The sequence below is a fragment of the Vombatus ursinus genome, unplaced genomic scaffold, assembly GCF_900497805.2.
Source record: "Vombatus ursinus unplaced genomic scaffold, bare-nosed wombat genome assembly UNPS02014802.1, whole genome shotgun sequence".
NCBI classification, from domain to species: domain Eukaryota; kingdom Metazoa; phylum Chordata; class Mammalia; order Diprotodontia; family Vombatidae; genus Vombatus; species Vombatus ursinus.
Genome location: NW_020954580.1, coordinates 13,513,317 through 13,531,483, shown reverse-complemented (window position 1 = coordinate 13,531,483; position 18,167 = coordinate 13,513,317). Strand labels below are relative to the sequence as shown.

The 18,167-nt window shown below is 37.2% G+C and overlaps 1 protein-coding gene across 1 annotated transcript in view; it reads right to left on the bottom strand.

Moving 5' to 3' along the window:
• ERBB4 (erb-b2 receptor tyrosine kinase 4) overlaps nucleotides 1-18,167 on the bottom strand; it is an 833,670-nt gene that overhangs the window by 333,775 nt on the left and 481,728 nt on the right. Inside the window, exons 12-13 of the mRNA XM_027873426.1 lie at nucleotides 15,168-15,300; nucleotides 8,375-8,468 (exon numbers count right to left, since the gene is read on the bottom strand). Coding sequence (XP_027729227.1) covers nucleotides 8,375-8,468; nucleotides 15,168-15,300 — 227 coding nt within the window. The remainder of the gene's footprint in view (nucleotides 1-8,374; nucleotides 8,469-15,167; nucleotides 15,301-18,167) is intronic.

Here is an 18,167-nt window from a genome sequence, read left to right as displayed (position 1 = left end):
TATCTATCTATCTATCTATCTATCTATCTATCTATCTATCTATCTATTATATATATATCATATATAATAAGTAAAATTAACTAATAAAACAGTTTATCATATTATAACATTATAATATTTTACTATTATATTTTATTTTATATTATATTATATAATTGTATATATCATATATTTATTACTTACACATGTAATATCACACCATTACATTATATTATTTGTTATAGTAATAATATGGTATGATATTAATTATGTTGTATTATATATAATATAGATGCTGAAGTTCCCTCTGTGAGATTTTATATTTTTTATCTTTATTTATTTATTTGTTTAGAAGTAAATTTTTCCACTGTCTCTACCACTTTGTAAATAAATTTATAGACTACATCAGTTTTGACTTTCTGGCACGTCTGTGTACTTGTTAAAAGATCTAGTGGGGTTTGGTTAGTTCAAGTAGTTTGGTTGTTTTTTCAGTCTCTGTAATGGTAATTACTTATCAGTTATTTGTTGGAAATGATGACATTTGGAAGTGGCAAGAAGAATTTAAACTTCCCAAAGAATCTGAGCATGGCTCCTTCCTGACTCTAAGCTCTTGTCTATACCCAATTGCTTTCGATTGGTCTCAATGGTAGGTGGTAGTACTGTAAAATCTCTGAATTGGAAATGACATTAAAGACCATTTAATCAAGTCAGGACCTGAATGAGAACTCCCCAAACATCATCCAGCCTCCACTTGATAATGTCTAATAAGGAGAAACTGTCTCTCTACCAAAGCAGTTCATTACAATTTTACAGAGGCCAAAAGGTTAAGAAGCTTTTTCCTTGCATGGAAAAAAGTCTGTCACTACAACTTCTACGTATTAATTAATGAGGAATTTTTTGGGGGGGAAGGGGTGGGTTGTGGGTTGTGAATGAAACTGTATTTTCATCAATATAGGGTACTCTAAATGTAGAAACTTCTTCCACTAATGATAACTGGTAACTCGATTATTACTATCCAAAGATTATAGCTGCTTGAGACACTGAGAGACTAAGGGTCCAGGGTCATAAAGACAGAATTTGTGCTCTTTTATATCACAAATTCTTCTGTGACTTGTAAAAAATACTAGATTTCCCCAACATTGTCTTGGTATGGCCTATATGGTTCTACATTTTCTTGCAGTTCTTTCTTATTTTCTAATTTTGACACAAAGCAAGTGATTTTTAAAAATTGAAGGAGGGAACAGGGCCTATAAAAATTTGTATTGCATTTCATTCCAGTATTACACTGAAAGTCCAATACAGTATGGCTCAGACCTCTTCTAGCCTAGGGTTTCATTCAGTTTCAGAAGCCGAGACCTTTGCCCTTCCAAAGACTCAGCCTCGCCTTTTGATCTTATTCAGATGCTGAGAATCTCATGCCCAAAAGGCTAAGACTGTCTCATGACAGCTTGTCCTTACGGGCATGGTCACCTAGCTTAAGATCCACCTTAGCCCCCATTTAGATGCTAAGAACCTCTCACGCCTAGAGGCTGAGACTCTCATGCCTGCTCGTCCTTACTGGCGTCACTGATGTTTGGGTTCCTTGGGAGTCTGGCCTATATGCTTTATCTTTAATAAACTATTTCTCTGGCTGGAAGAAGATTTGGGTAGAATTCATTCAGGCAGACCCGGCGCTGCAATCTTGGGGGGTCCATTCGAGCACCCCCAAAACCTCTACACCTCTTCATGACCACCATTCCCAAACTCTACATTTTGGCCAAAGTAACCTCCTTCAAAATTCTCATACATAACGTTCCATCTTACATCTCTGTGCCTTTATAAAGGTGATAACCCATGGCTTGAACACATCACATGGTACTAAGACCTCTCAGAATTCCTTTCAAAGCTCAAATAAAGTATGATACTCTTTCTCACTCTTTCTCAACAATTGTAGAACAAGCCCCTTTAGACATCGCCCCACCCCACTCCTCCAGTCAAGCCCTACCTCACTCACAAGGCAGACAACTCAATGAATCTCTGACTTTCTGATATACCCTTAGGACCTCCAGTTCCTTCCATCCTCCCTGTAGCTGAACACTAATATGTTTTGTCGTCCCCAATTATATTTATATTTTGATATAATTTATTTCATATCATATATATATAATTATATATTTAGTGTATAATGAAATGGAGGACTTAGTCTTTGGGATCTTCAACCATGAATAATATATTACTGTCTGGTGCCAACTCTCATGGAGGCTTGGAGTTTCTAATTATGGAAACATATTATATTGTGAGATATAGGAATTCTGCCCCCAATTCAAAGTCTGTGCAGGAGTCCTTTAAATATTTCCTGATCTCTTACTGTGTGATGATGAAAACCCTTTTGATTGGCAGTTAAGCAGAAGCTCAGTTTGTTATACTGGCACAAATAAATGAAAGTTCTCTTTCTCTCCCTTTTGAGAGAATAATAAGTGGTTTAAGCCTCTGGAGAGAGTGAGAGAGAGGTGGGGGGAAGTAGTAGCTGCTGCCACTGGCTGCCCTATCTCATCACTTTGTCAACCAGGGGGTTGTCAATGCATGATACCCTTTGTTTCTTTGGTCACTTTTTGGGTTTCTTTCTGGATCTTAGGTGAATTAATATCAGAGATAGAAGAGACTAGCTCACAACTCTATAGGCTTCTGAAGTTCTGAAGAATGACAAGAGGTCCACAAACTAGAATCCATAGCAGAGTGTGCTGGTATCCAAAGCAGCTGAACCAGCTTTGAAAAGTAACATACTCGATTCAACCTACCAGTAAACTTATCTGATAACCCAAACACTGTCCTTCCACCAAGGGAGAGAATGTTCAATTTGGGTATGCTGGACTCAGAAATGAACTTGGTAGTAGGAATGTTTATGACAACTACTTTGAGTTTGAGCCCATTCTCATCAGTGACAAAATTGGTAGATGACTGTGTGCTTCTGATTTCGGGAGCTTTGAGTCTTCCTGTATCTTTCCAGTAAATTTTGTTGTGATTGTTCACTCGTTACAGTAATTCAATTTTTCAGGACCCCATTTGCGGTTTTCTTGGCAAAGACACTGGAGTGGTTTGCCCAGAATCACACCGCTAATAAATGTCTGAGACCAGATTTGAAAAGGTGAGTTTTCCTGAGTTCAGGCCTGGTACTGATGAGGATGGGAACAAGACCCCAGAAAGGAAAAACTGAGAACTTTCCCACAAGGCCAAATCTCTAGCATTTGCCTGAGGCTATAATCCCATCAACTGGCCTTTCATTGTGGCTATACCTTATCTCCCAATTCTGTTACCCTTAACCTAGTCTAGCCCTCCCTATGGCCCCAGGCCATTTCCCACACTTAATCCTAGCTAGGCTCTATTGTCCAGGCCCCAGGAGTTCTGTTCACCCCAGCTTACTGGCCACTCCCATCCAGATTTCCTTAGACCCCTCCTCCAGTCACCCCAAACTACTTGGCCACTCCTAGATCCCTCCCACAGTTTTTCTGTATATAAGGTCCATCTTGTCTCCATTAAGAGACTGAGATTCTTATAATCTAGCCACTGCGCAGATTTTCACAATCTAGCCAATAGCCCACAGATGCTCAGATTCCTTAAGAGTCTAGCTAATATGGCGAGTCTTCAATAAACCTTGTTTTTGGCTGAAAGAAGGCTTGGGTCGAATTTTTTCGGGCAGGATCCATGGGTCGTGATTTTGGGATTCCAAGACCCCTAACCTCTAGACCTCATCTACTCTATCCACTGTGCCATCTAGCTGCCCTTCTGGCCTCCTACCCATAGCTGTAAGAATGCCTAGTCTGTGAATACTAATAACTATTTATCAGGATGAGACTGCTAATGATGACTTCTTACCCCCTCCCCAAAAAGAACAGTTTTCATGCTTCCAATGATAACACCTGCTCTTGGGCAGTTATGTACATATTGTTGCCTATTAAAAGAAATCATTTACTGCACAAGCATGCACAGTAATACAGCTAATTTATCCTACAAGACAAATAGACTTGCTGATGTCTTCTTGCTGAGCTTGGGGGAAAGAAAGGCTTACTATGAGTCAATTGGGTTTTTCTGTGCTGGATTAAGAATCATATAATGTAAAAATGAACCGGCTGGGCAAAAGAGACAAAGGCAAAACAAGCATTAAACTCAAATTCCATTTGCATTTGAGCTTTAAATATGATCAGGTAAGGTCTGTTCTATCTGCCCAGTTTTCTAAATGTCTCTAAACAATTGATTTAGATAAACATGATTTTTTTTAAAAGCATAAGTGGATTTCTAAACATGACAAAATTCAACAAATGATAAAAAAGTCAAAGAAAAAGAAAACTGACTTCCAATTTCATTACCATCAGAAAGAAATTTAAAGGAACTCAGATGGTTAAGATTTCATTTTACATACTTAAACTTTGATTATTTTGACTTAAACCCCCAAAGAACCCAAGTGCTTTGAATGAACTGATAAACACGATGAGTGAAAATGGAAGTGGAGACAATATCCTCTTCTTATCTTTGACTCCAGGCCACCTCTTAACTCAAAAATCTAGATCACCATCTGAGGATTGGCTGAAAGCCAGAAGGTACAGACTGCATATCTCTAAGTGAAGAAGTACTATTTCTCTCTGATAAGTAAGCAAAACTTGTATCTAAAAAGGATTTAGAAAACTATTTTTCTTGTCTCTCAATTTTTTTTTCTCCTTTATAGTTTTGCCTCTGTCTCTTGGTTTCTGTCTCTAATCCAGATGGCTTCTGTCTCTAATCCAGATGAATCCATGCATCATATGACAGACAAATGAATACAGCACCATAGCTATGGTTAGTAGACCACATAGTTGCCCATCCCTTCATATCAGTTCTCAACCTCACTTATATAAAGCAATGACTGTCCTGAAGGTCTTGCCAATCAATAAACATTTTTGTGAGTTTACTATGCTCCAGGCATTTGAGCTAATTAGTATAATTACAAATAGAGGCAGAAAGATAGCCAGCCCTCTCTTCAAGAAACATCCATTCTAATGGGAAAACAAAAAGCTTAAAAAAGCAAAATGATAGGGGTATGTGGGTCTAAGTGGGAGAGTCAGGAATATAGTTGAGAGGTGAATAAAGACAAGGCTAGGCCAAGTGCCTTCCTTATGTGAAAGTTCTAGCAACAGCCAACCAATAAGTTTTGGAGGCTTCAGGAGTGGAGGATACTTCCAATATGCCAATTCTAAGGCTGGAGTGAGCTTCTAGGAAGAAGAGATTCCTTGAATGTAGTGGAGCTGGGCTCATAGAACGACAGTCATAGAGCCAGAAAAGACTACAGAGCTAATTTACTCTACCCTCTTTATTATTCCAGTTGAGGAAACTGAGGCCCATAGAGAGTAAGAGACTTGCCCAAGATTACAAAGGCATTAAGTGGTAGAAGTGGGATTTTAATTCAGATCCTGGGTTCAGCACTCTTTTCATTGAATGTGTGATTTAGTAAATGGGGTTCCTTTTCAGTGTGCTATAAGTATCTTGAAGGATTAAAAAAAAATAAAAGCCTGCACTTCGGTTGCAACACCCTCCATTAGGTAAGTGACCTTTGAGAATTCCCTCTCAGAGCTGCCTTCTCTTAGATTTTTGTTTCAGACACAATTTTGTAAGAGCCATAGGGTCATAAATGGAGACATCTTGGAGGGGTTTGAGCCCTCATCTTACAGATGAGGAATCTAAGGCCTGGAGAAATTAAGCATCTTGCCCACCATGATACAACTATGTCTGAGGCTGGATTTGAATTCAGATCTTCCTGAATGCACTTGATACTCTGTCCTCAATATTCCACTTAGCTGCCTACTTATAAATCAACAAAATAAACCAAAGGAAAGCAGTAGGTTGTCTCACACACATCTTAATAATACTTACAGGGAGAAACAACAACCAAACTAGATAAAAGGGAAGAGAACAGTGGGTTACAGAGTGGCCTAGAGGCACACACTACCACTCCTAATGCTGAAAGAAACTTTCCATAACATTGTATCTCTATCATCAATAGAATCAGCCATAGTATTCATGCTGCTTCAGAACTGTCTCTTTCTTAGACTGTGAAAATTCAGAATAAAAACACACTAACCTATAATCAGAACTTTCTGCTCACTAGACCAAAGGCTTTGACCTCCCTGAAACCTCACCACCTATCACCTTGCTAGATCACTCAAGCCCTTTGATTCCCTTGACTCGAACGACTCCTTGATCTGACCTTCAAAACTTTCCAGATTGTTTAAGCCTTTCCAGAGTAACTATATTCCTGACCTTCAGATACCCCTGCAACTGGATTTCCTGTGCTCCTCCTCCTGACCTGACTGGTTACTGCTATCTTAATGCTGCCTGTACCCAGGCATAATAAAATTGAAATTTCTTAAGCAAATCCTCTCTTAAACTATCCAAGATCTACCATATAATGTCTGAGAATTCCAAGACTATCTACACTAAAACAATAAAGTTGGTTACTGCTTGTTATATTGTAATAACAATGATTGTAATACAACCTACTGCCATTTTGCTTATATTCAATTCAGCTGTGCTAGGGAACAGGCCAAGCACAGGTGAAGATAGTAAGATATGGTCCCTACCTCAACGAGCTAAAAATCTACTAGGATTTGGAGAAGAATAATACATAGGAACAAATAAATATAATATAAAAAAGAAATTCTCCCAGAAGTCTATGAGCTTTCTTCTTTTCCTTAAATATTTCTGTTATAAAACTAGTCTCTGTTTTTAATGAGATTCATGGATCCAAAGTCCCACCACCTAAAGATCATAAATTGCAGATAGGTAGAACATTTATTAAGCATCTACTATATGTGAAGCCCTCTATTAAGTGCTAGTGATACAAAGAAAGGGGAAAAGACAGATCATGCTGTTGAGGAGCTCAATAAAAGTGAATCAGAAACTGGGAGATAGAGTCTAGATAAGAAAGGGTTAAAGAGCAAGTGAATCATGAAAAAGTAGAATAGACATCACTCTTTCTAGAAACTTGGCCCTGAAATGCAAAAGGACAATATAAAGTTTGAAGAAGAGACTGAGTCAAGAAATGGTTTTCTTAGGAAAGGGAAAATATATATGGAAAAAGAAAGGCAGTAGAGACCTGACCTCAGAGCCAGAAAGAGGTTCACTTATGACATTTAATGGTTGTGTGATCCTGGGTAACTCATCTGATTTCCTACTGACCTAGGCAACTTTCTAGGCCTCTAAGTTTCAGAGAAAGTAGTGATCTGCATGAATAGAATAAGTATCCTCATCTGGGAGTTTCCTACATAAATTAAATGACAGCTCCAACCAATCCTTAGACACAGAAAGACTAAAGGTGCAAGAAACTAAGGGGATAGATGATGAAGCAAGGTTATAAAAGAGATGAGAAACATTGGGACTAAGGACTCAAGGACCAAAGAAGTTAACACTGGAAAGAGGGTAGAGGGGAGAAAAGGAGAGAGGATGTGTTTTAAATTGGTAAGCGAGTCAGTTTAGAGAACAAATATTTAAAAATTTTTTTTTTTACTTTTAAAAAAGTCAAAGTTACTTATTTTGAGTGAGGGATAGGGTTATGGTTGGAATTAAGGAGAGAGTGAAAGGTTTGGAAGAATGAACAAATGATTTGCTGAGTTATGGTAAAAGCCCAATTCAGCCTAGCTAGCATAAATTTGTGGTCAGATCAAATGGAAAAGGAAAATTATAGATGTTTCCTAAATTTGGTGATAAACAAAACAAATATGGGAAAATATTTAAATTTTTAATGTTTCCTTTTGGATTAATGTTTGTCTACATTGGAAATCTTTGCTGCCAACATTTGTAGATACCTAAAGATAGGTGAGATTTGATAATACTCATCCCTTGAATTGTGATGTGATGGCTTAGTATGAAAATTTGGGATGAAAAAGCCACGGTGACTTTAATAATAATAATTAGAATAATTCATGGGTGAATTATCACAAAAAAGAAGGATGTCCTTTAAGTGTAATTGTCAAATAAGCAGTGCTTATCTGTATGCTACATTATTCTCAAGTCCTTGTCTCCTATGGAGCCTTTCTTGATCACTCCCTGTTGAGAATGTCCTTCCTCTCTACAAACACCCACAACAATTGATACAATTAGTTTGTACCATTTTTAATGGCACATTATAACTACACTGCTTGAGTTTCATTATTTGTGATTTTATTTCCACTACTAGATTATAAGCTTCTTGAGAACAGGAAATTTATCTTACATGCTTTTGTAGTATTCACTCCTTTCTGGTATCTGTGAAAGTACTGTATCACAGCAAGGGTTCAATAAAGATTAGATGAATGAATAAATGAAACAATGCTATCATAAGCATATTTGTATGTCCTTTAAAATGCACAGCGACAGGGATGTTATGATATCATTTTTACTTCATGCTTACCGGTCCATGGCATGTCAAGATGCCATCTTCCATCTTCTCACATTGGGGGTCACATTCCACACAGATGGAACCATTTTCAAACTCTCGAAATTCACTGAAAAAACATCAGTCACATGAGGAGAAGTGAGTAAAGAGGCTATCAATGTGAGATACATAATAACATCTGCTAAAAAGTCCTACTGCAAGGTAAATAGTTTCTGTATATGCTAAAAACTTAGGAAAAAAAATTTTTTCTGTATATGAAGGAATAACTTCTCCATTAGGGGAAAATACAAATGTCCAGATGGCTCTCCATATTCTCTACTAGATAGAACACTCGGTTCACATTGGGGAAAGCTTTGTTCTCATGTAATATGATTCAATTCAGCCTCTACTTCAAAAGTGAAGGTTTCATTGAGAAGGCAAAACCATTTTTATCATTTTGCTTAAAATTAATGATTCTGGGTAGCAACAAACTTAAAAATCATTAAAAAAAATACTTGAGGCTAAAGCTTAATATATTTTAATACCTGAAGATAGCTATTGCACTACTATATATTTATATTTTTTCTGTTGCTATGTTACATGAAAGCTACTGACTCCTCAAAACTCAATATTTTTCAAATTATTTTTGATGAGTCTTCAAAAAGGGACTTCCTCCAGTTTTAAAATATCTGCCATTGGAAGATAAAGTAGGAAGAAAATCTTAATATGATAGATTTTGTTTTCTTAGATTGCTGATCTAATATCAGTAATATTAATGCTATTATTACTGGTATTATTGAGAAGCAGCATTGCGTACTGAATAGAATAACGGACCTAGAGTCAGAAAGATCTGCGTTCAAATCCTGCCTCAGATACTTCTACATGATGCTTTTATCTGCCTCAGTTTCCTCATCTATAAAATGGGAATAATAAGACTACCTTTTTCCCAGAGATACAGTGAGAATAAAATGAGATGATAATGGTAAAGTGGTTTGCAAACCTTAAAATGGTATATAAATCTATCAGCATCATTATCATCAAGAGTTGGCCTCTGAGGTAAGAAGACCTGGATTCAAGTTCTGCCTTTGATATATACTGATTGTGTGACTGTGGATAAATCAATTTATCTCTCAAAACCCCAGGTAATGCCTTTTGAGAGGCAGTTGCTAATGCACCTTCCTAGAAGGAATTCCTCCTCATTGTGCTGAACTTTTTTTTAAAAACTGATCTGACTTAGTTATCATACTTTCCCATTTAGAGCCATTTGAATTAAATCATCTTCATGTATAAATATGAAAGTTTTTTTTTTAGGGGAAAACCTTTCAACTTTTTAATTATGACATCTGATAATTAATGTTCTACCTCCTCCTAAATTGTGGGTATTTGCCTTTATCATAATCATGTGACTTTCATGTATCAACTTCTGTTGTTTATGGTACATTTGCAAAGGTAGCTAAAGATCAATTACAACGAGTTATGGGATGGTGGAGGGTGTGGAATTAAATGAGTACACATGATGCTGGCAGGAAGCATAGCTTTCCACTAGAGTCAACACTCAGCCAGAGATCCTTGGACACTCAATGGTTGAAAACCAGAGAATCAATATTCAAATCTCCTATTATAAAGTGCCCTGTGTTTTACACATTGTTGACCTCCCACCAGCCTGGTAAAGAACAAATTGAAGTGTATGGGGGAGGGGCTCCCCAGTTTAAAGATCCCAGTGCCTCAAAGTAGCGACTCAAAGGAGAGACTAAGGTAAGAGACCATTCCTCCCACTCCACCTACAAATTTACAAAAGTGATTAAAAGGATAATCCGCATCCCACATCTGGTAACTATGGAATAATTGCATCTGTCACACAGCTGCCAAAATGATATTCCTAAAATTCAGGTCCAATCCTGCTGAGGAAGCTTCAGAGTTCCCTAACATTTCTATGATAAAATATGAACTCAGCTGTTTGGCATGTAAAGCTCTTCACAATTTGGATCCAGCTTCCCTCTCAGGGTTTATTAACATTACTCACATTAATACTCTCCCTCACATATATTTCCTTCTAGCCCATGAGTTCTTAACTGTTTTTGTGCTACAGACCACTTTAGCAGTCTGGAAAATCCTACGAACCTCTTCTCAGAATGACATTTAGTACCTCCCTTAGAATCGAAGGGAATGATAAATTTCAGCTGGAGATTAGTGGGAAAAAAAGAAGCAGCTGGGTGGTACAGTGGGTACAAAGATGGTCCTGATGTCAGGAAGACTGAGTTCAAATCTAGCTGCAGATATTTGCTAATTGTGAATAGCTCTGTCTCAAGTTTCTTATATATAAACTGGGCTAATATAACCTATCTCCCAAAAGTTTGAGGATGAAATTGATGAGGATAGGATCTAGACTTGAAAAAGGAAAAATCCGCTTTTCCACATGGCCAAATCTCTGACATTCGGCCTGAGGCTATAATCCTATCAACTGGCCTTTCATTGTGGCTACACTCAATCTCCCAATTCTGTTACTCTTCACCTAGGCTAGCCCTCTATTGTCTTATCTCCCTATGGCCCCCAGCCATTTCTCACCCTTAATCCTAGCTAGGCTCCATTCTCCCTTGGCCAGAAGGTCCAGATCCCAGGAGTTCTGTTCACCCCAGCTTACTGGCTACTCCCATCTGGATCTTCCTTAGACCCTCTCCTCCAGTCACCCCAAACTACTGGGCCACTCCTAGATCACTCCCACAGTCTTTCTGTATATAAAGTCCATCTTGTCTCCATTGAGGTGCTTAGATTCTTATAATCTAGCCATTGCTCTGATTCTTACAATCTAGCCAATAGCTCACTAACATTCAGACTCCTAAGAGTCTGCCCAATATGACAGATGTTCTAATAAACCTTGTCATTGGCTGAAAGAAGGCTTGGTCAAATTCTTTCTGGCAAGATTCGCGTCATAATACTGGGGTCCCAGCACCCCTAAACCTCAACAAAATGACATAATAAAATATTTGCAAAGTGGTTTGCAAACCTTAAAGTGCCAGATATTATCATTGATGTTGTTATTATTATAAATATGTAATTATTCCTGTCCAAGTTCATTGACCTCCTGAAATGCATCCACAGACTACTTAGAGGTCTCCATATATTCCAAGTTAAGACCTCCTGTTCTAGCTTATTTGTTGTGCTCTTCACTTAATTTCCAGCTACCATCTTTGTTCCTTCACATATATTACTCTCCATGCCTGGAATGTTTTCTGTCCTTACAAATATTTTAGTCAGCCTCTATCTTCCTCAAGGTTTCTCTCAAATAATATTTTATTTAAAAGGCTTCTCCTGATTTCTCTACTTATTAGTGCACCTTTACCCATTTTCTAATTTTTTATTTAAGTGTATTTACCTATTTCTTAATATTTTGTAACTGACTACTTAACTTGGGGTTTACTGGCTAAATTTCTTTCTCAAAAACCAAGCCTTAAACTCAATTCACTTTGGAACTCATAGATTGGACAACAATAGGTCCCTGCCCAAGCACCACTTAATGGTTATATTTTGGGCCCTCCAGGCTCAGAGTGAATATAAATAGTAACTGCTTCTCTTTTGGCTAGAAACCCTGATGGTCTTTCCCTCTCAGCTTGATTTTTTTTTTTTAATTATTAAAGGGGCCATCCATTGACTTACTTCTACAAGAGGCTTATTCACTGAATGGGGGGTTGCCTCACTCAAAGTGAGAACCTGAAAAGACTTTAACTTAAAAGGGCCTGGGTCTCCCATTGCATCCTGAGTTATTGTCAAGCATCCTGATGAATATCTGGCCCTTGGATCCAGATGGCTCTGGAGGAGAAAGTGAGGCTGGTGACCTTGCACAGCCCTCCCTCACTCAAAACAAAATCAATTGAAAATCATGTCATCATCTCCCTGATGTCATGGTACTCTTGAAGAAAGAAGGACAAACACAAGAAGAACAACAAGCCTCCTCCCCCAGTAGAATGCTTCCTTGTTTAATATGTGGACTGTACACATTTTTAAGTTTGTATTTATTCCTAGAACCTAGCATAGTACTAGCACATTGAAGGTACTTAATAAGTGCTTATTAAGTTAAATTGAATTTTTCAAAAGTATGCCCTTAGATTCTTTAGAAATTCTTTTGCCTATAATAATTTATTTCCTGATAACATCAGACAACAAGATTTCAGTCTTACAAAACATAGTCTATCAATATAATTCTATTTTTAAAACCTAACCTCCCCCAATTAAAGATTACTTTTCTTTCATTATGCAAAAAAAAAGTCAATGCTAACCTTTCTTCTGACCTCTTGTCCTGAATCTCCAACTATTTTTTGAGTATTTTCTCCAAAGATGCAGATCGTAACCTCTCAATGCTTACCCATGTGGTATGACTCACTTCTATGTTTTTGTGTAAACTAGGCACAGAGGATCCACCAGAATCCTGGGGTCATCCTTATCTTCTATTGGCATTTCAATATGACAATAAACAGTGTATAAATTATTTCTTGTTCTTACCACATATTCAGGCCATCTTCTTTCTCAGGAATATGTGTCATAGGCACATAGATTTAGTGTTGGAACAGAACTAAGAGATCACTGTTTCTATTTCCTTCATTTTGCAGACAAGGAAACTGAGGCACACAGAAGACAAAAGACTTGCTGAGAATCATACAGCTAGTAAAGATTTGAATCCAAGTTTTCCTTATTCCAAAAACCTATCCACCGTGCCATCATAACCTTTTATGTTGCTTCTTCTGAAAAAATCCCTTCATTCTGTAACCTATCAGGTAAAAACTCTTCATACTAGTTATATGAAGAACACAAAAGAAGACAATTCAGAAGGAGAAAATATGTCAAGTGTTGCAATACTTGGTCTCAATGGTAACTGATGTTTTAGAAAATAATATGGAGGTCTTGTTTTCATATTTAAACATTTCTTTTTCATCTTTTCCTCATTTCATAGGATAAGCTTTGCTTTCTTTCCAAAAGACTAGTGTAACTATATCACAGTGATATGCAGGTTTGTACCCTTCAACTACCATATGCTCAACTATAAAAGTTCTCTGAGACTAGTGTAAACAAAAAGGGTCCGGTGTGTGATAATTTGTTAGGTTTACAGGAAGACAGGGGACATGGGGCATTAAAATCAGGCAGAGCAAATCTGACTTTTGAAAATCTTTGCAGCTTACCATATGAAAACACCTGATTTGGAATCAACAACAAAAATAAAAGCCTTGTCATTCCTAATGAGGGCCAACCAGGATGCATGAAATGACACAATATGATAAACTGATTTCATGAGTCTATGAAATGCCATGCAACAAGGTACAGGGTTGATTTTATTGTTTCCAATAAGGTGACTGTAGGTCCTGAGGGGAAAATAGAAAATAATTTAAAATGTAGGGATTAATGCGTCCTTGTAGCTTGTTGCTACAATCCTAGTAGCAGAACATTTCAAAGAAAGACTCTCACGGTAACTCTCCACCAAACATTGTGGTCTATTTATGTGGCAGATGAGCAATCAAGAATCTGAAAGAATGATCATCTCAAACACAAGATCTTGTAGATAATATTGCACTAATTGATATAGAAGAGCAGCTTGATAGTACAGGTTTCTGGGCTTGGATTCAGAAAGAATTGGGCTGAATAGAGCCTCTGATACTACCATATCTGTTTGACCCTGGGCAAGTCACTTCACCTCTTAATGAAGCTAGATGATACAATGGATTGGGTGTGGGAGTTGGAGTTGAGAAGACTGAGTTCAAACTCTGCCTCAGAAATTTACTAGCTGTGAGACCCTGGGCAAGTCACTTAATCTCTGTCTGACTCAGTTTCCACAACAGTAAAATGGAAAAAATAATAGCACTTACCTCTTGGTTGTTGTAAGGTTCAAATGAGTTAATATTTGTCAAAAAAAAAAAGCCCTGATATGTAATATCAGCACCTGATATATAATAGATACTTAATAAATACTTGTTTGCCTCCCCTCCTCTTTAGCCCTGAGTTTCCTCATCTGTAAAATATTATTAATATTTTTTTTTTGCCTAACTGACTGGGTTGTCATGAAATTCACATAAGATAATAATGTATATAAAACATTTTGTAAACCTTAAAGCAGTATGGAAAATCAGTTACTGTTATTACTGATCTAACCCAAAGTTACGGTTGGAGGTATTCACTGTACATTTATAAACAATTCAGGGAAGTTTAACATGGATATAAAGTTTAGAATGCAGACTCTAAGGGCAGGGAAAAGGAAGAAGACTAGAGACAACCATGTGTCAAGCAATATGCTGGAATTATATGTATTATCCAAGCTGCCTATTTAAATTGTCATTATTGAATCAGACCTACATGCTACTCACAAAATTGTTTCAGAATGTGTGCTTTAGCTCAGAGTTGTCAAACTCATAGTCTACTGGATGCATGGGTCCCCAGTGCAGCAGGAATCAGAGTAAAATGTAATTGGGAAATATTTAACAAAATAAGTAAACATACAATAACACACAGATAATTTTAATTTGTGTGTGGTTTTAAGTCAATGGGTGGCCACGAGAGATCCATTTCTATTTGAGTCTGACAACACTGTTTTAGGTATCTTACTTGGATTACTCAAAAATTTTATTTCAAATATGCCTTCTTTTTCCTTTCTAAAGAAATATTTTGTAGATTTTTGTAAAGTATTTGCCCCCTCAAGCAAAGGCTGTTATGTATCCGATGTTCACTGAAAACCTTGAGCAATATACACATTCTGAAAGTTTATTAGGCTGCTATTGTCTGAAAAAGCCTAGGTGATGGAACTAGCCGAGAACTCATGGGACAAAAGATAGTGAGCAAGATTTCTTACCCATCATAGAGATTACAGGACTCAATGCAAGTCCGTCCCCTGCTGAAACGTTTACAGGATAAGCATTGGTCTGGGCCTGGCCCCCAGCAGCCATCACTTGAACACAGAAGATTACATACCATTCCTTCTGCAGCTGGAAAACACAAGAGAAAATGGGGGATGAAGGAGGAATAAAAGTTAAGCCTATATCAACATGTACATACATATAAGTGCAATTTCCATTACTATGAATTTTCAACCACAAAGTCAAATGAGACACTCTAGCTACATATGAAAGTCTTTTGAAAAATATGAAAGTCCAGAGAAATCCATTATTATCATTTATTATTATTATGTTTATCTATTCAATGTTATTATTCCTTAAAATAGTTCATTCACTTCAGAGGAAGTAGAGACAGCCACTACAAATCACAGAGTGTTACCTAATGGCACACTGCCATGTGAATGAACTACATTCTTCTCTGAGGCAGGGCCATTAATTTTTGTTTCTCCATTTAAGATCGAAGTCCAGGGTAGGCCACAGTCCACCAACCTTCATCTTCTTAAAGATTATATATTATAATGATGGTTATAAAATAAAAGAATCCTATGACTGGTGCCTTGAGGAGGGTGACCTTGAGAAGACTTCCAGTCCACATTCCTTCAGGATCATCTCTTTTAGTTTTTTAGTCATTTTCAGTCATGTTCTACTCTTCATGACCCCTTTGGTGTTTTCTTGGCAAAGATACCATAGTGGTTTGTCATCTCCTTCTCCAGCTCATTTTACAGCTAAGGAAATTGAGGCAAACAGGGTTAAGTGATTTGCCCAGGGTCATATAGCTAGTAAGTGTCTAAGGTCAGAATTGAACTCAGGAAGATGAGTCTTCCTGACTGCAGACTTGGCACTCTATCCACTGTGCCACCTAGCTACTGTGATCATGTATTAACTACCCCCCAAAAAAATCCCATTTCTAAAGGTTCTTGGAGAAAAAGTCATTGAATAGAAATTAAACTCCTTGCAGGCAGGGGACCATTTTTTTTCTTTTTTCTTTGTATGCTCATGCCTAACATAGTATTTGAGATGGTATAGGTACTTAACTGTTTGTCAAATTAAATTCAACTATATCACTTCAATGTTTAATATCACATCAGTACATAGAAATCTGTGTTATTCAGTAACATAAGTAGTTTCGGAAATAAGAGGCAACAACCTAAATGGCATATTTTCAAGCCACCCAGCCTTGCCAAATTCTACAATTAGATGTCCATTCCTTTAAAGATTTTGTTTTCTATTAAAGTATAAAGACTTTAGAAAAGGGAAAGTCAATCATTGACAATTTGTGGTGATTGAGTTCATCAGATCCCTCCCAATATGAAAATTACAGAAAGATAAACTAAGGACTAGTGACAGGAAAACAGAGAGGATTAGTATACCCTGAAGGGTGAAGTGAGGAGCTAAAATACATAGATGTTGCAGAGTAGAGAGGAGAAAGGGAAGAAAGGAGACAGAAGGAAGAATGTGAAGGAAAATCTAAACTAAATCGTATAGGCCATATAATCTCAAGTAGAAAAAAACAGCTTGTTAACAAACATTTATTAAGCTCTTACTATTTGCCAGGTACTGCGTGAAATTCTATGCATACAAAGAAAGAGAAAATATTCAATGCCTCCAAAGAAACTACATTCTAATGGGAGTGATGAGAGAAGGAAAATGACATTTAAAGAACTAGATACACAGAAGATGAGAGCAGATGGAACATAATTTAGAAGGGAAGGCATCAAGTACTTGTCGCAACCAGGAAAGACCTCCTGCAAAAGCTGAGCTTGGAGCTGAGTCTTGAAAGAAGCTAAGGCAACTAAGAAGTGGACAAAATGGAGCTAGGGTATTCCAGGCATGCAGGACACCCAATGAAAAGGAACAGAGACTATGGGTAGAGTAGCATGTTTGAGAAACTTCAAGTAGTCTAGGCCTAAGGTCTAGGGAAAGGACTAGGTTGTAAAGATGTTTAAATACAAAAGATAATTTTATATTGGATTCTGGAGGTCATAGATAGCCATCCTGGTTTATAGAGTCAGGATGATGGTGACATCGTCAGACATACACTTTAGAAAAATTTCTTTGGCAATTGATTGGAGGATGTACTAGAGTGGGGAGAAAAAGTCAGGAAACATAGTTTTAAGATTACTACAGTAATCCAGACAACAGGACATAAGGTCTTGAATTAGGGTTGTAACTGTATGAGTGGAAAGAAAGGACTAAAAAGAGAAATGTTGTGAAGGTTAAAAAAAAAACGAACACCTACATAATATGGCAATTAATTGTATTTATGCAGGGTGACTAAGAAAAAAGAATTCAGGAGATACTGAGAATTCAGGCTTGGGTAACTGGAAAGATGTTGGTGCCCTTGACAGTGAGAGGGGAATTCAAAAAAGTGAAGGTTTTAGGAGAAAAGAAAATGAGTTTATTTTGGGTATGTTGAGTTTAAGATGGCTGCAGAACATTAAGGTCAAGATGTTCAAAGGTCAATGAAAGAAGTAATACTGAAGGTAAGGAGAGAGACTAGGGCTGGATATACAGAAGTAAAAATCATCCATACATAGATGATAATTAATTAGATCATCAGGTGAGACAGTAGAGATTGAAAAGAGAAAGGAGTTCAGGGCAGAGCCTTGGAAAACACCTTCAAATAGTGGGAATGACATGAAAGAACCAGCAAAACATGGTAAGAAGAAGCTGAATGATAGGAGGGTGATTAGGAGAGTATAATGTCATAAAATCCTAGAGAGGGGCCAGTATCCAGGTGGGAAAGGTGATCAACAGTCAAATTCTACATAAAGTCAAGAAGGATAAATGTTGAGGAAAGGCCACTGGCAATCAACAGATCATTGGTAGCTTTAGAGAGTGCAGTTTATGTTAAATGATGAGGTTAGTAATCAGATTACAGAGGGTTAAGAAGAATTAGAGGAGAGGAGATTGGTACATTTGATATACTAGGGTTTTGTTTTTGTTTTTGTTTCCAT